The sequence below is a fragment of the Motacilla alba genome, chromosome 19 (assembly GCF_015832195.1).
Source record: "Motacilla alba alba isolate MOTALB_02 chromosome 19, Motacilla_alba_V1.0_pri, whole genome shotgun sequence".
In the NCBI taxonomy this organism is placed as follows: domain Eukaryota; kingdom Metazoa; phylum Chordata; class Aves; order Passeriformes; family Motacillidae; genus Motacilla; species Motacilla alba.
The window spans coordinates 1,414,690-1,436,802 of NC_052034.1; the positions used below are offsets into that span (position 1 = coordinate 1,414,690).

Sequence of the window (22,113 nt, forward strand, 5' to 3'; positions counted from 1 at the left end):
CAGCAGAACGCGGAGCTGCAGGCACCCCAGCTGCTCCACTGGCCTGTGCTCCAGCAGCTCCCATTTCCCCAGGAAATCCATCAAATGCTGGCCCGGGGTGGCTGTTTGAGCAGGGCAGGCTCTGGGAAGTGCCCTGTGCAGAGGGAGCCGTTCTGGGTGCTCCTCATATTCCGAGGACGATTTCCCTCCTTCACAGCTTGCCTGTTTCATAACAGATTTGATGCAGGAGAAGACAAATCGTCTCACAAAGGAAGAACGACAAATCATCTCACAGCCCTTCACAGGTTATTTTTTTTTCCCCCCTTTTAAAAGGGAAATTTCCATACCAGAGGCTGCTGTCTGTTTGCCAGGGATGTCAAACATCAGCTGTGGGGACACGAGGAGCCCAGCCCAGTGCCACCAGCTGGGTCACACTCCAGCCTGGAGCTGAGCCCACAGAGCCCCTCCAAAAGCCCTGGCTGAGGGTCATGGTGCCACACTGCACCTCCAGGGGCTCACCAAGCCACAGGCTGGGGGATTTTAAATCAAACCAGGCACAGAGAGAAGGAATCTCAAGGCCAGGCTGGACACTGGGGCTTGGAGCAGCCTGGGACAGCGGGAGGTGTCCCTGCCCTGCCAGGGGTGGCACTGGATGGGCTGGAAGTTCTCTCCCAACCAAACCAGTCTGGGATTCTGGGATTGCAAAGCTGTGGTGCCTCGGGATCCACCCCAGCAGGTTTGGTGTCCCAGGATCAGGTTGTTCTTGGGTTCCATGCCCTGCTGCTCCCCGTGTCTCCCAGAGCAGCACATCCTCCTCTGCCCAGGCTGTGCCCCAGCAGAGCTGGGGGCATTTTCCCCACACCGCCGGGGGCACTGGGGTTTGTGCCATGAGCTGCTGGCTCAGTTCTCCCAGCAGGAAGGGCTTTGCTTCCTCCCAGGAATTCTGTGGTGCTGAACACCCTGGATTGACAATCGCAGAGCCCAAATTCCTCCATTAATCTGCTCTCGTGGTGTTTTAATACCCCAAGTACAAAGTGAGCCAAGTTAAAGGCTGGTATCTCACCAACCTTTTTTTTTTTTAAATATTTTTTATTAAACTCCTATGTCATATAAGTAAATTAATCTTTTAATCCCAGGATTTCCTGCTACGTACCCCCCTCTGCTTGCAGCAAGGCTCTCTGTGACAAAGCACTGAAGGGAGAATGCTGACTGGGGAAATGCACAGGGCCTGCTGGATGCAGGGAAAGGCTCCAATGCAAGCCTCGCTGGCAGCTGGCTGATCTGGCTGCTCACTCAGCCTCCCAGCAGGCTCCACTCTGCTCCTGCAGGGCAGCACGGGGCTGCAGGCTCCTGTGCCACGCAGGATCCTGGGGGCAGGGGGTCACTTGCTGCCCTTGGATGTGGCATTTAAGGAAGGGATTCCCACCTCACCTCGTGGGGACACTGCCTGGTTTGACAGTGTCCCAGCAGAGCCACCTTGCTCTGGTCTGGCTCATAGAGGATGCAAATTCCTCCTCCCCAGCGAGATCCCTTAGCTGAGGCATGACCCAGCCTGGATAGAACGGGATCCATTCCCCACCTTCCCGTCCCCAGCTGGAATTCCAGCGTGTCCCTCCTGCAGAAAAGGCTCCTTGGGGCTGCAGCAGAGCCCTGGTGCCATGTTTAATGATGATGTATGGGTGCCCTCCCCCCTGGGGGCGTGGGGAGGGGTCACACGTGTCACACTGCCAGCCCGTGCATCAACAGCAAATTATAAACCATGTCAATCCCAGCTAATGCAGGGCTGTAATCCTCTTTAACAAGAGATCAAATCAGTGCCATGAGTTATGTTCATTCTGTAATCTGATAAGAAATAGAGTGAGCCTCTAATAAAAGAGTAATGAGAGCCCTTAATGATGCTGTTAAAAGGTAGTGCCAGTTAAAATACTGCTGTTGTTCCAGCTGATTAGATCACTGTTGCATATTTGCACAATCTTGTTTCACCTGTCAGAATAACCTGAGTTGTCTGGGGAGATAAAGGTGTTTGGACCAAACATCTGTGTCCTTAGAGGATGTCTCTTCCTGCGAGTTACTGTCCTCCAGAGGTGAAATAAGGATGTTCATCAGACTTTGCAGTGATCTGACACTGAGTGTTCAGTCTGCCCAGGGACAGAGCTGGGGGTTTGGTGTCACAGCTGACAGACAGACAGACAGACAGACAGACAGGATAAACCCCAAATGCACACACAGCTCTTCCAGGAGCACAGACTTCACCTGGGCTGGGGGCCGGAGCCAGCCCAGCACGGGGCACACCTCGGTGCCCTGCAGGTGCCCAGGGGCACTGCTGAGCCTCACCTGCCCATGAACACACGGAGCTGGCACAGGAGCTCCCTGCAGGGCACACGTGGCTCACCCCCTGAGAGAGGAGGCCTGCAGGGCAATGCTGCACAGAAAGCCTGGGTTCAACCTCCAAGATGTGTGATACCTTCAGGAACTCCCTGAGGCTCTTGCCCCAAGGGTCCCCGCACCCCAAGGCCTGTGAGAGAGGGGCTGTCACCCCTCTGTGCCCCGTTTCCCACAGCAAAGGCTGCCCTGCTCCCAGCACCACAAGGTGCTGCTGAGGGATGCCACGTCCTGATGATGGGAAAATCCTGTTGCAATGGGGGAACCACATGAGGCCACCCTCAAACCCAGGAGAAACCACAACCAGCCTCGTCCTGCCCCACGCAGCTCCTGTCTCCTCTGGACAACCCCCAGACCCCAGAACAGCCCCGGCTCTGCCTTTGGGTTCCTTGTCCCAAGGCAGAGCATTTAGCCAGCAGTGACCTTGGGCCGATGAGAAAAGCCTTGGCCCAAGAGGCCAATGAAAGTGTTAAAGTCCATAAACACAGACCCCAAGGTAACCATAAAAACCACCTCCCAGTGTGTGTTTTAAAATACTGCCAGAGAGGGGTTAAAAAGGAGGAGGGCTGGAGGCCACCGGTGCCCCACACATTACAACATAAAATATGTGAGCAGGAGGTTAAAGAGCCCTGCCCATGCCTGGGGTGCCTGGAGAAGGGGCACGGGGGAGATTAATGGCCTCCAGCAGTGCTGCTATCCCAGCCAGCAGCAGGAGCGAGCACAGAGGGGCAGGGATGTTGACAAAGGCAGTTGTGTGACTTGTGTGTTTCTCTTCTCCAAGCCAGGCTGTGAAATCTGCACTGATCCCCTTCCCCTGGCAGTGCTCAGGCTGCTTCTCCTCACAGGGAACTCTTTTCTTTCTGTTTGCAAGCACAGCAGCTCTCACTCCCTGCGCTCTGCGCCAGCCCCAAGCCCACCCACACCTGCAGACACCTATTTCTTTATTTACTGCCATTCTCCTGGTGCCTTCCTGCCCCGTGGTCCCTGGCAGGGCTCAGAGGGAAAGCCCTGCCAGCTCTTCCTACACCCATGTCATACACAGCTCTGGCACTGGGAAACCTCTCCCGCCACAGCTGTGCCCTGCTGAGCAGAGCTGTACTCATTCTGGGGTCATGCATTTGAAGTGCCTGACCAGAAACAAATGGAACGGGCTCAGAGCACAGTCACATCTCTCTGAAGTGTACACGTGCATTTTCAAAGCCGTAATTCACGCTTGCCAACAATAAAATTACCTGCTCCTGCCACAAAGGGAAGCTGTTCCCACTGCTGCTCCCCCTGCAGCACACAGGCCTGGCCTGCTCTGTTAATCCAGTGCAGATGTTGAATTCTTCCTGCCCTGTGGGGTCCAGCTGTGTGCTGGACACAGATCTTGTGGCTCACGCCCAGGGCAGGGGAATTTTGAACAGAGGAGTGAGCTGGCCCCCAGAGAGTGGCTCTGGTTTTCAAACAAATGACTGAGAGCAGCAGATCTCCTCATTTGGGGGTGGCTGGACCAAAACACCCACAAAAAACCCTGATTTTCAGACTCCCACTGCAGTGTTTGGGATGTGTTCATGGATGGATGCAAACACAAATGGTGTAAACTGGGGGGGAAGACAAAAAGTAACAGCCAGCTTTTCACAGAATTCCCACTCAAATGTGCAGGGGCTGCTGCAAAGAGGAAGCAAGAATCTGTTCCCACCTGGAACAGGACAAGAAATTATGGTCCTAAATCACAGCAGAGGGAAATTCAAGCTAAACATTAGGACTACATGGCTGGAGGAACAGCTTGGAGCCTAGCACATTTCCCTTTGTGGTGAGAGGATCCAAACAATACTGAAAAACCAGAGCAGCTGGGCACTTGAAAATAAAAAAATAAAAAATAAAAAGGAGAGAAAAAACCCAGAGTAAAGCAACTCTGGGAGAGATGCAATGATGAAACAGCACAGGTGCTATGGACACAAAACTTCTCATCCATAAGTCCCTGCAATCCCCCAAAAGGCAGCAGGCATTTGGTTTCCATTTCACAAACAGACAAATGACACCTCTCCCTCACAAAGCACAAACATGCTCCACAACCCAGGGGAAAGATGTTTCTCAAGCTTTCTCCATCCATTCACTGGAAAAATTATTCCACCTCCTTCCCACAAACAGCTGAGCTTTTGGAGATTTGGGTTTGAAGTGTATTGCTGGAGAAATATGGGTGGGTATGTGGGAGAGCTGTCTGGAAACTGTGCACAGAATTTCACTTTAGTGCTTTCTTTGCTAATTACCGCACTAAAACATTACAGCCTTCCAATAACATTGTGTACTCTTTAAATAGAGATACACACAAGCAACATAAAAGTCTTGAGAGAATCTTGAGAGAACTATTCCAGTTATTAACTGAGCTAAGAAAATGCACGTTAACCAGAACACAGAAGTTCCCATTTCTGTCAGAAGCTCTTCCTAAGCTCTGATTCCACCTGAAGACACCAGGTGACCTGGCTGTGCATTTCCAAACTAACTCCACAAAATGGGGAAATTTCAAAATTTAGGACTTTTGAAATTAGAACTCCTAATTTCACATTGGGAGCTCTAAAGCAGGGATCAAAACGTAGGTGCTGAGATTTATGACAATTCCTGGTTTGGTAGCACAGTAATTACAGAGTGAAAGCTCAGCCAGGCTGCCAGCACAGATGTGACCAAGACACCCAGGCTGTGATGCCAGTGACAAATGGGGAGCTGATAAGAAGGACTGGAGAGGGTGACAGCCTGAAGAACAGGTCAATACCACGCTGTCACGGAGCCATTTGAGAAACATAATTAATCTCTTACTCACCTGGCATCATCATTCATTGTGCACAGGTCAATAGGTGCCATGAAGCTCACCAGCTTGCTGTGGACGTGGTACCTGGGGAGAGCAGCAGGGGCACATCAGGACTGCTCAGGAGGGGGACACGCTGCCTGCCTGAGCAGGAGCACTCCCAGAGGAAGAGCAGGGCTCCCCTCAGGGCTGATCCCTAAGAAATCACCAGCTGGAGCTGGCAATTCCCCCTGCTCCCCTCTGAGAACAGCAATAACCAGGTGAGCAGTGAAATGGGGGACAGCAAATCCTCTCTCATCCCAGCCAGGGACAGGACAGCAGCACCCCAGAACTGAGAGCCCCAGACAGACAGCCCTGAGGGCTCAGACAGACCAACAGCCCCTCCCTGCCACTCCAGCATCCATCTGCTCCCCCTCCTGCCCTGCTCTGTGCTCTGCAGAGCCCTGAAGGACAGCAAAATCCACTCTGGAGCCATTTCCAGAGCTGGGAATTCCCAGCCTGAGTAACCTGCAAATGGAGCACGTGAAAACCAGGGGAGGAGGAGGCGGCAGGAAAAGCCCGTGCAGAGATGGCATGGGGCACGTTCTCATCACCAAGACACTGCTGCAACTTCCAGAGAGAGGATCCCCTTCCCACCTGCCTCCCTGGGCAGCAGCCTGCAGGCATTTCATGATTTATATTCAAGGACCTGACATAAAATTTAACAGGGTACTGAGAAGGTTCTAAACCCAGTGTCCAAGGGCAGGGGATTCCAAAGCCAGGCGTTTGTGAGCACTGCCCACCCCAGCCTGAGGGACTCGTGCAGGCTGCTGCTATTTATAGAGCTTGACAAATAGCAGGCAAAAGGACTCACTAGCATTTGCCCAGCCTCACCTTTCCTCTCTGCCACCTCTGCACTCCGTTTGTTTGCCTGTGCAGAACACTCCCTGGGGGACTCTGAGCTCACAGCCCAGCTCAGAGGGCTCCTCAGGCACGGCCTCACCCAGGGGCACTCCCCAGCCTTGGTCCCTGGCTCTGGAAGGAGCTGTCCTGCTGGGATGGAGCCAGGAGCAGCCCCCAGTGCAGCCTGGGCTCTGCAGCAGCTCCGTGGGCACAGCCTGGCACGGGCTCCTGGCCACTCGGGCACCAGCTGTTTGCCCACAGCTGGCTGCTTCAGGAAAACCCTGGTCCCATGGAAAATACTTCACTTAGTGCAGAGAAAGACACCCCACCCTGCAGCAGCACAGCTCAGGAAACACTGGCACGGGAAAGGTGTGCCAACACCCCTCCTCCACAGCTCCCACCACCAGGGCTCTGAAGTTGGGTTTTTGGATGAACTTATTTCCCCTCTTAATGCCCCAATTTCCCTCGTGTCAAGGGGAAGACTGACAGCTTCTGGAAGCACCTGAAGATCCTCAGCCCCTACAATAAAGCAGCACTTTGCACCCAAACAGGCTGTAATACTGAAGCCTTGCTAAACAGGAAGAGTGAAGGAGACAGATGAAATTTGGTATTAAGCACTTGGCTCTCCAGAATCTCAAAGTCCCTCGTGAAAGCAAATGTAAGCACTGCTGCCACAATTTTAGAGAAGGAGAGAGAAGAACAGAGTCAGGCATCTCCTGGGGTGACATCCAGCCTCTCAGTGGAAGCACCAACTATTTAAAAACCCATCTGGGCTCCACTGCCCTGTTCAGAAAATGCAGGAGCTTAACTGCATCTCAAACCCAGCCACACACCATGAGCCTTTCTTTCTTGTATTTTCCCTGCAGGGTCAGCACAACTTTGAGTTAAAAAGCAAAAAGAGGCACCAGAGATGTAAGAGGAGCTGACTGGGGCAGAGCTGCTCCCCCAGGACTGCTGAGGGCACAGCCTGCACACAGGGAGAGACTCCCCATTACTCCTGCAGGTTTATGAGGCTGCCTCAGTTGCGTGATGCTGTCAGGAGTTTTGACTGAATCCTGAATATATCCAATTATGTGTGATGCTGACAGAAAGGAATATTGATAGTCAATAATTATAGGCTTTTCAGGCCAACAAAGTAGCTCTTCCCTCTTCCAATAAATTATCCTATGACATCTATCTTAAAAATTGCTATGCCAGGCCAGACCCAGGCTGACTCCACTGACTTTCTATCAGATGCCATCTAAACTCAGGATTTATAGTTTACTCACAAAGGATGGTTAATGTGCTGGATTTTTCAGGAAGCAGAGCAGCTTTTCAGCATCCTCCCTCCTCCACCACAAATCATGCTGATCTCAGGGAGACTCAGAGCTGCTCTGCAAGGGGGAAACACCTCCTGCTCTGCAGGCTGCCTCCCTGCCCACCTGGGGGATTCTACCACTGAGCTCAGCCCACATGAGTGATCCAGGAGGGAAATGATTCAGACACGGAGGGAGCTGTGATGTGAGTTACCAGCAAAGAGAGACCTGACACCGAATTCCAGCTGGCACTCAGGGAGAAACAGAGATTTACCTGAGGTGTTTCTGCACATCTTCCCTTGGAGGTGCTGCCCACGTCTCAGTCAGGAAATGCAAATTGCACAAGAGGGGTTTCTTGGCTCTCTCTGGAAATTCCAGCCCCAAAAGGCTCAGGGATATGTGAGCACCTTTCCCTGGTGTTTCCCCAGACCCTGAGAAGGGCAATGCTCCCAGGCTGCATGCACCAAGCTCTAATTCCAGGCTCCAGGAACTCCAGCATTGCCCACAGGCTGCCCAGAGCAGGGGATGCCCTCAAAGTCACAAACCAGCCAGACCCCCCAGAGCCAACAGGGGTAAAACACACCCAGAGCTGTCAGCTTTTGTTTTTTTTTTTTTCAAAATGAGGATTTGTGTGTGCCTGCAGAAGGTGTCACTCACCGGATTCTCCTGCCTTTGCTGGCTTTTCTGTCCACTTTCTTCTTTATTTTGCTCCGTAACTTCTGGATGGCCAACCACTGCCTGGGGAATGCAGAACAACAGGAGCACAACTTCAGAGCCACTGAGCACTCCCAGAAACTCTCTCTGATCCCCAACTGCAGTAAAAGCTCCACTTCTCAACCAGAACTTCCTCAAGCCAAAGAAGTTTCCAGCAGGGAAAAACTTCTCCTGGTTATAAATATTTTTTTTAAACTGAAATGAGAGTCATCTCACCTGATTTATACAATGAAAACTCGACATCAGGGAAAAAATCTAACAAAATCCAATTACTGCAATCTTAATATAATCTTAATTACTGTAATCTATTTTATTGTAAAGTCAGATAAATGTACAATGCAATCACCACTTCAATGTAATTTTGTCTATATCGTGTTAAATCATAGTGAATAGCTTTCCATAATATTCCAGACGTACACAAAATAAATCTGACACATTGCACTAAAATCTGGGTGATATTTCACAAGGAGAAAAGTTGTTTCACCATCACAACATTTCCTGATGCATTTTCTTTCCCTCCCTGTAGATGAACCCCCCAAAATGGTTTCAGGGAAGAGCCCAACTGCAGCTTTCCTTGGCTTTCACACTTCCCTGAACTGGAGCCCGTGGCTGTTTCAATGCACACTGCTCAAGAAGTGCCATTTGGAAGATTCTTTACTTTCTCACTCTGGAATTAAACAGAGAAAGAAGAGCTTCCCTGCATGGAATTACATTTTACTGCTGCATGCAGGGAGCATTCACTGTGCATTTCCATTGTACAGAACCCTTGTTTACAGGGGGGATGCACAGGCATTGCTGTAACTGATGGCAGAAGGTTTATTCTTCTAAAACACCACCCAAGCAGAGTTCATAAAGAGCCAAAGCCCAGTTTCAGCAGTGGGCAGCCAGTTTTTGTGCCACTGAGAGACAGAAACACCTGGAGCAAACCCTCCCAAGGGGGAAATACTTCCAGAGGATCACACAAGCAGCTTCAAAGCCAGACGGGGTGATGCACAGCCAGGAGCCAGCTGGGGAGGGTGACTTCCTGACTGACGTCCCCACGGCTTTTCCCAGGTGACCCCAGCCCCTCGCCCTCTGCAGCGAGCTGTGCTGAAGGGCACAGTCCTGTGCTGGGCTGCAGGCAGGGATGGCCCAGCCCCCCACTCACCTGCCCATGGCCACCTGGTCGTTGGGGTCCAGGGCCGTGGTCTTCCGCTCGATCAGCTCTCGCAGGAGCTGCAGGAAAGACAAAAACCCATCTGCAAGGGGCACAGCTGTGGGGCAGCCAGCTGAGAAGGGGCAAACGTGCAGGAAAAGCCCCACAGGGCTGCCCCCACTGCTGGGGAAGGGCAGGGGAACTGAACAATTCCCAGGCAGGAGCTGGGCAGTGATGCTCGTTCAGAGAACAGCACAGCAAAATCCTTTTAATGGCTGCAGCAGGAATGCTCGGGCAGCCTCTGCTATTTCTTTTCATGTCCTGAGGGCTGGGGTTTGTCCTCTTTGCCTCCTGCAGCCAGAGGATGTTGTGAACAGCCTTTCTGCATCCTCGACTGGTGCTGTGTGTTTATCACCACTCACTGCAAACCGTGCCTGCTGTGCCTTGGGTACTGGCCAAGAGATCAACACGAGGAACAGAAATAAACCCTCCAGAACTGAGGAACAAACTGCTTTATGGCCACCTACAATTCACCAGCCAGTGAAGGTACTGCCCCAGCTCAGAAACACCTCAAACAGACCCTCCTGGAACCAGAATGCAGGCAATTCCAGGCAAGAAAGGATGCAGGATGCTTTTCCTCCACCCTGTACTTTCCACTCCTTTGAGGCATACACCACATCACCAGAAAAAAATAGTGATTCAAACACAATTAAAAACCTGCCACTACTTTTTTTTTTTTTCTACTTGCTTATTTTTGGAGATTATTACAGCAGCAATTACATTTAAAAATTCCAGGAGCCAGGCCACTGGTTTATTATCACTGGAAAACAGCAGGCAACTTCTGTGCCCTGTTTATCTGATTGATTCCCAACATCTTTCTGGCACACAATCTATCAGTTTATCTCTGCCACTTCATCACAGTCACTTCTGGCAGCTAAATACAAGATCCAAATCCAGTGTTACACAGACACACGACACAGTAAACCTGTGTAGCACTGCCACTCTGCAAACAGCTGCCCTTAAGGCTAAGCAGAAATGGGATCTTGCTTTCCAGTCAATATTCTGTCACAGCAAGGTGGGAGGGAGGCTTGGAGCAGCAGCCACAAGTGGTGCAGAGAGCTGAGAGTGCTCTCCTCCTGCTCCAGCACTCAGGGTGTGTGCTGCGTCCTCTGATCTTGTCCCTGGCACGAGGCACAGAGCAGATGTCACACGTGTGTCACACACAGCCACCCCGTGCTCCTGGGGAAGCAGCAGCAGGACATTTCCTGCAGGGCTTGGCTCCTCCTGCTGGCCCAGAAACCCTGGAACACCAAGGAGCTGGTGAGGCAATGCCAGAGGGCAGGGCTGGAGGGCATATTGGGAATTGGGAATTCCTGGCTGGAGGGTGGGCAGGCCCTGGCACAGGGTGCCCAGAGCAGCTGGGGCTGCCCCTGCATCCCTGGCAGTGCCCAAGGCCAGGCTGGATGGGGCTGGGAGCAGCTGGGACAGGGGAAGGTGTCCCTGGCTGTGATGGGGTGGAACAAGATGAGCTTCAAGACTGCCTCCAATCCAAACCATTCCACAATTCCAAGATGCACTTTTGGGGCTGGTTTCTAACCCTGAACCGGTTCTGTGGACCTTGGGGCTGACAAGGCCTGGCAGTGCTCCAATGTTCTGCCAGGGCAGTGTCAGCTGTGGGACTGGGGGCACTGCCTGGGGGAGCAGAGCAAGGCAAAGATGAGGGAGAAGTAAAAAAAAAACCAAAAAAACCCAACAAAAACCAGGAGCAAGAGGGAAATTAGGAAATGGAAATAAAAGCTGTGAAGCATCTTGTTACATCTAAATAGCAAAAGTCTCCGAGCTGAAGTTATAAATCATGCTAACAATGGTTACTAAAATAAAAGTGGATGTAGCCAGAGGCTACCACTGAAAAAGTCAGCCCAGGCCTGCCTGGCTGCCTTTGGTCTTTAAGGATTTGATTAGTTTTCTGCTTTCTGGTTCAGAGTCCTGCATCCAGCCCCTGCTCCAGAGCCAGCCAGAGCTCGGGATACAGAGTGAATGATAAATTCATTTACTGAATAAAGCAACACTGTTTTCCCAGCACAAGACTTAAACCACTTCCCAAATGGTAATATTTCATTAAGCTTGGCGATTCTGCTTAAAATTTATTAGTCAAAACAGAAAACTCTCATCAGACCCCATATATTCCATTAGGAGTGATATATGGTGTCTCCCAATGCCTAATTATTAACTAGGAAGTGTGAGTAAATCACCATCAGCCTTAAGCCCTGATGTGTGAAGACAGAGTTAGGCAATTGCAGCACCAAAAGGCTCTGATTTGAAAGAGATCCCGTTCTGCTTTCCCTCCTCCACCTGCTCCCTGAGCTTGCAGAAGCCCAGCCCGGTGTCCCAGGGCAGCACTCAGAGGTGCAGGGAAGCCCAGCCCCATCCCCAGCTCAGCTCCCAGTGCCAGCTGCCCCTGCCCAGCCCCATCCCCAGCTCAGCTCCCAGTGCCAGCTGCCCCTGCCCAGCCCCATCCCCAGCTCAGCTCCCAGTGCCAGCTGCCCCTGCCCAGCCCCATCCACAGCTCAGCTCCCAGTGCCAGCTGCCCCTGCCCAGCCCCATCCCCAGCTCAGCTCCCAGTGCCAGCTGCCCCTGCCCAGCCCCATCCACAGCTCAGCTCCCAGTGCCAGCTGCCCCTGCCCAGCCCCATCCCCAGCTCAGCTCCCAGTGCCAGCTGCCCCTGCCCAGCCCCATCCCCAGCTCAGCTCCCAGTGCCAGCTGCCCCTGCCCAGCCCAGGACAGGCCAGGGAGCAGAGGGGAGCTGGCAGTGCCAGCTGAACCGCCCTGGGCAGGGAGTGCTGCTGCTTGCCAGGCCCTGCTGCAGAACCCAAAGCTGTGCTGGCACCAGAGCCAGGATCCCTGCACCACTGAAGGCTTCCCTACAGGATCCCCCTCAAGGAGCTCCCCTCAGTGCCAGACAGAGGGATGCACACCGAGCCCACTGGACACAACCACGGGGACCTGGACATGCCGTCAGGGCGTCCTTCCAGGGCTCATTTCTCATTTTAGAGGTCAATTTTCATTTCAGAGGTTAGGTCTCATTTTCATGCACTATCTATCAGGGCTTCTAACCCTACACTCACTGACCTTTCTGATTTGCAGGCCCCTAAGAGCTGCCAGTTGAGACAAAGAGCCAAGGAGAGCTGAAATCAGCCTCGTGACAAAAGGCTCGCTTGTCTTACACCTTCCAGAGCAAATCAAATTTAAAAACAAGTCCATCTACAGATGCCCTGTCAAGCTCCCACTCAGCATCCCTGTAACAACATTTGGATTTCTACCAACACTAGAGAAAATTTAAGTTTGCAGCTCAAATATTACTTTAAATCCCCTGGAAATGCTTTTTAAAAACTTAATTTTTATATTTAATAAAATGCAAGTGGAAATCACTGGGCAGCCTCTTTTTAAAGCCCATTTTATTCAAATTCAGGTTTGTGTAAGATGCACAGATTTGCCTATTTTCGAAGAAGCCATTAGGAGAAGCTCCAAATCAAGCTTTAAAATGTGTTATTAACCATCTAGCCAGCCATTTGAAAGATACATGCCTGTGATAAGAGTATTGTATTGCCATTAACCTGTGGGACGGTTCGAGACATCTCTTATTCACACAAAACTCTAAATGCATCTAATTAAAGCCACAAGATCAGCTGTCCATATTAATCACTCACCGGTTTAATTAAGGTAAACCAGCTTGTCACAAAGCCAGGCCTCTCTATTCTTCACCATTATTGACTTTTAATAGTTCCCTGCACTGGAAATTCCCTGTTTGGGGCATCACCCAATCCCTGGGAGAGGACACCATGCTGTGGGAGCTGCTGGGGCCACCAGGGGAAAGCAGCCATCAGTGAGTTTTCCAGAGAGGGGTTTAAGGACACTGCCCTTGGGGCACATCCCAGCTCTGGGGGGATGGGAACCCCTCCTGGAAGGAGCTGGTGATTCCTCGGGTGCTCCCCCTGCACTCTGGTGCCCACAGCCAGGACTGGTGGCTGTGGGATGTCATAAAATGCCCAAAGCAGGGGAGGAGGGAGCAGGAGAGCAGAGGAAAAAAAGGGATTATGGATATTCCCAATTCTCCTTAGGCATACCTGCTGCCAGAAGTGATGAACATTTGTTCTGGGAAGAGCTGCTACCAGTGGAACACTTAGCATATGAACACTAACCTAATTCCTGTTGGAAATAAACCAATTTCCACTCTCTCCTTTACCAGAGGAGTATTTCAACCTAACAATAAAATCTCCACTGTAGCATGTCAGAGCAGCAGCTCCCTGGTAGCAGGCTGGAATTTTAAGTCTTAATGCTGCAATATCAGCTGTAATGAATTCTACCTAAATATGACTTCTAAAAATAAAAAGCCTTTTTCTTCCCTGAAAACCATGTATGAAGGAGAATTTAAAGGAAAAGGAAACGGGCTCCAGCCTTTCCCTGCTGCCAGTTATGAGGAGCTTCTGAAACACTTTAACTACTGCCACCCAAATAAAAATATTCCACTGCATTACTCAGCTCAGCTGTGCATCACCACCCAATATGGGTCATCACAATAAAAACTGTAACTGCTTATAAAACAAGTGAGGAACAGGAGAAAAGGCAAAGTGGGATGAACAGGCAGAAGAGAGTTAAATCCTGAATCATCACAAAATTCCACCAGAGCCACCTGCTCTGGTGGAATTAAAACCTGGACAAGAAAATTGTTTTTCCAGAAGAAAAACAGATTAATTAAAGAGCTTTTTATTATAATCTATAATAAAACAGTATAACTACTTATTCTGTTATCATTAACTTGTGCACATTCATCAAATCTGGTTCATTTTTACTTGCCTAATTTCACACCGACACATAGAGGAAGCTGCTTTCCAGTGCTGTTCTTTATCTGAATGTTTACCTTTCAAGCAGCAATCAAAATAAATTAATAACTAAAAAATGCTATTCAGAAGAGTGAAAAGGATCCCAAGGAAAGCCTGGATGGAGATTTAAACAGGAAGGAAGAGGCAGGTGCTGAAATGCAGGCTGCAATCAGTGTTATGCACAGGGGTCAGAGGTTGGGAGCACCCCCAGCTTGCTGCTGATCCCTCCTGGAGCAGCAGCTCCCTCCCAGGTTTTATTTCCATGCCCACACACAAAGCAGTGCTCAGCTATGACCCAGGGACAGCAGAGCCACTCAGGGCCCTGCCAGCTCCATTGTGCTGCGCTCTCCCTGCTCTCAATGCAGTGTTCAGCTCCAGCTCAGCGCCCTGACAAATAAAGGAAAGCACTTTATGAATCCAATTTAATTGGGAGGTGACAGAAAGCACAGAGCCATTTTCCTCAGCCTTATCCCTGAACTGGCTCCAATCTCTGCCAAACCCCAGCGAGCACAGGACACAAACCAGGGCACCCCCAACACTGGGATCGGCACAGATCCCCTCTGCCAGGCAGTGTTCTGGGGAGGGAGGAGAGGGGAGGCTGCAAGGGAAGGAGAGGAGGAGGGAGAGAGATCAGAAAAAGCCCAGCAAGAGAGGGAAATGGATGTGCAGCTGCCTGGCTGCTCAGCAGATGTCTGCGTGTGATGTACGAGGCCGGCAGAGCTGCTGCCAAGGACTGCCAAGTGATTAAAGCCTGCTCCAGCCTCAGCACTGCATTTCCAGTCCCTGGGGTTCCCAAAGTGCCACCCATGCCTGCCTGTGCTGCCAGATGTTGCTGGCTGGTGCTGCTCCTGCAGCTGGAGCAGCAGGGAAGGCAATCTGGAGCTGAGCCCCTGTCACCCATCCTTCACCTCTGCCCGGGCCTCAAACTGCTCCAATTTGCTGCCACTTCCCTCTTGGGAAATGGCCAAGATACAGTTGTGCCTGGCAGACCCATTTGTTTTACTCAGGTGACTCTCTTCCCTCAATGACCTCCATTAGTTTAAGTTTTAATTTAGATTAACCCCAGCACCCCAATTAACCAGGGAGGGGAGAAGCTAAGCTGGGCCTGCTCATATTTCTGAAATCACAATTTAGCACAGTTACAGTTATTAGAGGGAAAGATGGGGACACTCATCCATTGCTGTTTTCTTTAAAAAAAATTACCATTTCATGGCCAAGAAGCGCCTCCTCTGCACAGGTCCTTGGACTGTCAACCTCAGCTCTTTCTCCATTCCATGGTTTTGTTACACCAACTTCACTTCTTCTGTGTTCTTAGGGTCCAATTTGCCCCCAAAGCTGAGCTTCTGGGCCACTTGGACCCTAAATTCCACCTCAGCAATATCTCCAAAGATTTATCTTTATTAAGATTTATCTTCAATCCCTGCTGCCAACAGGACAGGCCCTGTCCCATCACCACTGGGAGCCTGGCACCCTCACATGGCAACAGCTCTCTCCTACTCCCCAAGAACTTTACTGGCCTCTCTAATAATAATTATTCAAATTTTTAAAAATCTGTTTTTCAGTGATATAATGATACTTGTTTAGTCCTGAAGTTCAGGCTCTGTGTGGGTCATCAAAGCAGGCAGAGGTTTTCACACGCTGGGAAGGGCTTACAGTGACATATTCCTCAGTATGTGACAATCCCAGTTCTCGTAAAGCTGGCACTGTCTTTATTAAACCAACTACAAACACAGTGTTTCCCTGCACTGGGTGCAGATTACTTGCTTCTAAGAATTCTGCAAATAAAAGGAATAACTGGCCTGGATCCAAGCTGGCCCAATTCCAAGAGAAGTGCTGGAGCAGCCCAGGAGCTCTCCCATTCAGCAGGTGAATGAGATGATTTAGGCTGAGACAAGAGCAACTTTCAGTGCTCCTGAGGATCCCCTGGGATTGTTTTTCCTAAGGGGGCTCTGCTCCCAGAGAACAGAGAGGATTCAGAGCCTTTTCTCCTGTGCTGTTCCCCAGGGAGAACAGGCACAGCTCCTGAAACACTCAAGCACCAGCAGCAAGTTCACATCCACAGGGCAACTTCAAACTCACACAGCCCTGGAGCAAAAACTGAGAGCAGAGTGCCCTGAGGGACTTGCAGAGATTTGGGGTGTTAAAACAGGAAACCGAGTTTTACAGGTAAAGAGAAATATGGAGCAGAGAACCAACTGCATTTTCTCTGTGAGTATTAAAACCCAACTGGAGCCGTAATTGCAACACACGTTTACCATCACCTACCTGGTGATAAAAGTCATCATCATCAAAGATCTCCTCATCAATGTCCTTCAGGTGCCTGTTGGAGTCTGAGGGAGGGAGGACTTCCTGCAAGCACCAAGGGAATACTCAGAGCTCATATGTGCACATTTCTGTCCCTAGCTCCAGAGACATCACATGCAGCGGCTTGTAAACACACTTGATGGTACGAAGGAATGGGAAAAAATTCCCAACATAACCAGCTTTTAAGGACCAGGAATACATTTAAAGGTGAGGCAGAAACGCTGCCAATGCCAGAACAGATTTATGATGCCTTTAGTGGGAAATAAATAGGACTGTGCAAAGTCTTTCTGGCAAAATACTACAGATATTTTTAATGTAATGGCACAAATACATCTTGCAAGTCCAGTAATTCTACCTGATCTCTGAGAATTGAGTATTTATTCATTCTTAAATACTAAATTAATAAAGGGCTTACTACTAACATATTCTGTAGGTTATATGCAGCATGATTTTAGAAGGCACTTTCTGGGTTCAAGACTCTAAACTGCAGAGTGAAAACCAAGTTTTGCTGCCGCTTCCTCCAAAATCAGATTTATCGAGCAGCACGGGAGGGGCACAATCCCAGCTCAGGGAAAACCTCGTTTTGAGGAACTGGGACAGGAGACAATGCGAACATCACAAAACTGGAATTGGAATGTTTTTCCTTAGCCATCACGCTGCAGGAATGCACACTCAGACACCTCCTCCTCCACCCACCTCCCGAGCACACACCAGCGTCGCGCCGACGGCTCTGCAGGGCTTCCCAGGAAGAGTGAGAGAAACAACCCCCCCTTACCGAGTTGCCAGGCCCAGGCTGAGGGGCTGGGGCAGGCTGCTGCTCCTGCTTGCCCAGCACGCTGTAGAGGGAGCGGCGGGTCTGCGTGCGCCGCAGCAGTCGCTCCCTGTCCAGCAGCACGTGCTCGATCTGCGCCAGCACCGAGCGCTCCAAGGCTCCGAAGCCCTGCAGGGCACCAAGCAGTGTCACACAGCATCACAGCCTCTCCTCGAGGCACCACCCGGCCTCTCTCTGCCTTCCCGTGTCACGGCACAAGCAGCTCCAGCAGCATGAAGGGGTCTGGGGCTCGGTGCAGGGATTTCTGGGAGGATTTTTTATTTGTTTCTCCCTCGCTCTCCCTTCCCAACCTGAGGCGAGTTGATGCCTGGCTTAATAAAATGCCTTTGCTGTTCTGGTTCAGATTAACTTCTCCACGATTAACACCAACTCAGAGATGTGAGGAGACCCTGGATCTCTGGGTGAAATGATTACCCATTGTGTCAAAGCCTACATTTCATGGAGGAGGAGAGCCTCAGAGGGCCCTGCTTCTGGGAGGAACCACAAACAGCTCCTGCAGCAGAAGAGTGACATTTTCCTAGTGATTATTTGCTGCTGGAGATTGGCTGAGAGAACACAGAAACTACCAAGAGACACCTCCCACCGTCCCAAGTTGCTCCCAGCCCCATCCAAGCTGGCCTTGGACACTTCCAGGGACGGGGCAGGCACAGCTGCTCTGAGCACCCTGTGCCAGGGCCTCCCTTCACTCATAGGAAAGAATTTATTCCATGTTCCCCACCCAAATTTCCCCTTTTTCAGTAAGAATTTGTTCCCCAGATCCCTGCTCCATGGGAACCATGTTAGCACCCACAAACCAGGCCTTGCCTTGCCCATTTTGCCAGTTGCCAGCTTGGTCTTGTCGTGCCACTTCTGCAGGGTGCTGTTCCTGTAGCTCCTGAAGTCCCTGTAGCGCTTGGCTATGAACTCAGGGTACTCCTCAAACTTCAGCTTCCTTTTGGGAAGGCTCCTCCTCTTCTCCTGAGCCTTCTCCACCGGCTCCTCATCGCTGCTGCTCAGGATTTCATCCTCGCTGGAACAAAAGCACTCAGGATAAGCACCCTGTCCCTCCCTGAGGCAATGTGGGATCCTTGCTGGCCCCTCCACACTGATATTTCTGTTAAAAGCCCCGTGGTTTAGCCCCTGCTCTGTTACCAGAAATATTCCAAACCAGAGCTCCCACAAGGCAGAAAGAATTGAAATAACAGAGTGTCTGTCACCCAGCCACAGCAGCAGCTGGGAGAGCAGCAGGGTGAGGGTGCTCAGGAAGGCTGGGCATTGTCCTGCTTGCTGGAGACCAGAGGGCTCAGGAAGATCTTTTTTTGCATTTACCTCTCAGTTTTTGCTTGCTTTCCATCCACCAGGTGCCTCGTGCCTGGGTACTGATAAAGCAGCTCATCCTGAAGTTCCACCAGCACTTTCAGCAAGGCCTCCAGGGCTTTACAACCTGCAGAGCCAGAGACACAAGTGATGAGATCTGATCTATGGGGGGAACTTTAAACCATGACCTGGCCAGTTTAATGAGAGAACTCTGCTCAGAAAAGCAGAACTGCAGGCCCAGAGATCCTCAGGAAGAGAGAAAGGGAAGAAAGGATGGGCTGGAGGGGTGTAAATTGATCAATACATGGTGTGAATGTGATTTTTACTGGGATGAGCAGCTGCACCCCAGGCTGCTCACACACACAGACCCTGAAGGGAGATGTGATGCTGTGTATCCAAAGGCTTTTGCAGCTGACAGCTCTCCTGTGTCCAGGCACTGCCTGTTCCAAGGGCTGTGGGTTCTCCAAGGACACAAAGCTGACTGTGGGACAGGTGAACTGCACACTGCCACAGCATCTGCTCTTCAAAAACAGTTCTTTTGTGGCAACCGGCAAGCCTCCCTGCAGAACTCTCTGGCAGAAAACAAGTGTCTGCCCAGGCCAGCACAAACTGTCCCTTTGCACATCCATCACAGGCTCAGCTCCCCCAGCTGAAACACTCTGCACACCCCTCCCAAAACCTCAACTGACCTTACTGAGGCTGGCAGGGCAGGGGGGTTTGTGTGGAGAGCTGGGACCCTCCCCAGAGCTTCCCCTGGTGCCTCCTCTGCCACGGAGCCAGTGGGGCTGCTCTGTTAACTCCCCAACCTCCCTTTGCACGTGGCACAAAAAGAACGGGGAGAACTTTTCCCCACTCCATTGTTTTCTTTATTTCTGCTTTCCAGAGATCATGGGTAGAGTGAGCAGCAAATCTTCCTCAGGCAGACAGAGGCAGAAATCAGCCCAGACACTCAGAGGTCTCAATCTCCTGCGTGCTCCCACCGTGATATTGCTCAGTTGTCACCACCTTCAGATAAATTATGGCCTGACCTCAGTAACAGCAGTGTCAAGGAGAAGATGCTTTAAGATTTTTGTTGCAGATCAGCTGTTGGACTCGCCCTCCCTGAGCCCGTGGCTCATTATAGATCCACTCTGACAACTCCTCTATATAAACCTATTAACGGATTAGGTTTGCTGCACTTGTAAATCAGACGTGTGTGAGCATCAAAACAATTCCACCAGACAAACAGACAAAAGCCCTTAAAAATGCATTTGCTGTAGGTGTCTGCAGCTAAAGCATCACTCGCAGGAGCCAAGTGCCCCCACCCTAGCCTGAGTGCACAGCTTACACCAGCAAAATCCTTCCCAGCGCCTGCAACACAGCCAAATGTCCCCAGAGCTTCCCAAACTGTTTATTTTCTCCCTGCTGCCTCTCCTCCAGCAGCAGTGCTAATGCACCCCAGGCAGCTTTGATCCTGGCAATTACAACTGGAGTAGCACTCCAGCCCTTCTGGGGTATTGCAGGGCCGTGGTGAGCAGGCAAGGAAATAAAGACAGGCTCAGGCTGCCCCAGGCTACGAGACACAGACCCCAGCAGAAGTGGGGATGGGGAGCAATTTTATTTGGAGTGAAGGGGCTGGAGAGGGCAGGGAAGACAATGACCGTGTGTCTAACCAGGTGGGAGGGCTGATTATTGCAGGCAGTGGCTTCATCACGAGCCTCTTGGAGCTGGGTAATTTCCCTGCTCTCAGTTCTCAGTATTTAATAGCATTATTGGATGGCATTCTCACTTCTACTGCTGGCTGCTTAAGTGTGCTGTAAACTCAACTTCAGAAGCCAAGTGCCACCCTCCTCTGCTCTCTGCCCACGCAGCCCTGCCCCATCCATCTCACATGTAATTCCAGGAGGGGCTCTTTTCTTCCCAGCCTCTTCATCTCCTCTTCCCTCTGAAGCCCCTTCACGCTGCCTGCCTTGGGGCAGAGTCTGGCCCCACTTGTGAATGAAGGCAGCACAAACCCAAACTGCTCCATGGATGCAAACTGGGTCATTTAGAAAGGAGGCTGGCTGCTGACTGACCCTCCTACCCCCAGCAGGATTTTTGTGATGCTGTTCCTTGTCTGAAACTGGCACACAGCTAACCTGGTTGGAATATAACCTCCAGCTCAGATGGGACTCAGTGCCAGTGGTGAGACACTACCCTGCAAGAGTCCACAGAAGCCTCTTCCTTTTGTGTCCAGGAGGGAAAAAGTTGTTCCAGACCCAGCAGGCAGCAGATGAATCCACCCAGAAGGCTGGCAGCCAGCACCAGTAAATCCCAGTGTGCCTCAATGCTTACATCCTCCTTTCATGCAGCCCAGCCCCCCAGCCAGGCTGGAAGCAGCCCTGGAGTGCCAGGAGAGCCACCAGAGATGACACCTGTCCTGCTGCTGCTCTCACACCACGCCAAATGAGTTCTGTCAGTGCCAGGGGTTGTGGACACACTGGAGTGGGGGTACCTGGCTGCAGGGGCTGATCCCAGGGCTGCCCTGGACTCCATGCAGTGCCCATGGGCAGGGGCTGCCAGGGGGCTGCTGTGCTCATCCATGCTCCAAGCCAGCATTCCCACAGCTTCCCAGCCAGGAAAAGCCCTGCACTCCCTTCCACCACCTCTAAAGATGGGGGCCCATTTCACCCTCCCACGCAGCCGCACAGAGCAGCAGGAGCATGCAGGGACACTGAATCCTTGGGAAAACCCTTCCCAGGGTGCAGCAGCAGGAACCACCACTCAGCCAGCACGCAGCTCCACGGCAGAGCTGTGCCAGCACTGGAAATGGAGGGCATTTCCCCCTCAGTTCCATCTGGGGCTCTGGCATCACAGGCACAGCACGGGCACGCAATGGTTTCCACTCTCCCTGCTCCTAAGCTGGAGCAATGCTGGCAGTGGGATGAGGGGGTGCAGAGCAAAAGCTGAGCTGGGAGCGCTCCCCTGCCTCCATGGACAGTCCCCAGGGAGCTCCTGTGTCCCCACCACACAAATCAAAAGGAGGAGAGGAACCCAGGCTCTTCTCTGAATGGCTGCACACAATGAGCAGCTCCAGCCGGGACACAGGTTTATCCCAGCACTCCATGGAGAAGGGGAATCTTCCCTCCCTTCAAGGGCTGTGGGACAGGAGTTAAACTCCAGGTCAAAATGGCCCTCGATGAGCTGGCCTCGGAACAATGCTCCCCATTCACAGCCAGCAGCCAGCCACTTGCACTCGTCATCCCCAGCAATTAATCCCCCACCAAACACGTTTGATTAAATCTTTTCAAGCAAATCCTTTGCTTTGCTTTTGTTAGTTCACTTCTTGTCAACATCTATTAAAATATGCCTTTAATTCTCCCACAATCTTAAAAAACACCGATTCCACTGTCTTCAACTTTAATCAACTGTATGGCCGGCATTTTTCATTTCATAATAATGTGCTGTTTGGAATTCAAGAGGCAGGCTCAACATCAATCATTCGGCAAGAATTTTTCCACTGCAATAAATATGCAAATGAGGAAAGCCAGTCAGTCGTATTTCAGGCCCGACTTGCTAGTGTTTTAAAAAAGACACAAATTTATTAATTGCCGTTGGCCAGCGGAATCCTATTACTTTGGGCATTGATTACAAAGCTGTGTGAGTGATTA

The 22,113-nt window shown here is 51.2% G+C and overlaps 1 protein-coding gene across 3 annotated transcripts in view; it reads right to left on the bottom strand.

Moving 5' to 3' along the window:
- Positions 1-22,113, bottom strand: part of AATF (apoptosis antagonizing transcription factor) — a 37,709-nt gene that overhangs the window by 6,308 nt on the left and 9,288 nt on the right. For all 3 annotated transcript variants that reach the window (XM_038157621.1, XM_038157620.1, XM_038157619.1), the window contains exons 5-11: positions 18,497-18,611; positions 17,993-18,197; positions 17,132-17,296; positions 16,318-16,401; positions 9,185-9,252; positions 7,981-8,061; positions 5,162-5,233 (exon numbers count right to left, since the gene is read on the bottom strand). In XM_038157621.1, the coding sequence (XP_038013549.1) occupies positions 5,162-5,233; positions 7,981-8,061; positions 9,185-9,252; positions 16,318-16,401; positions 17,132-17,296; positions 17,993-18,197; positions 18,497-18,611 (790 nt within the window). The remainder of the gene's footprint in view (positions 1-5,161; positions 5,234-7,980; positions 8,062-9,184; positions 9,253-16,317; positions 16,402-17,131; positions 17,297-17,992; positions 18,198-18,496; positions 18,612-22,113) is intronic.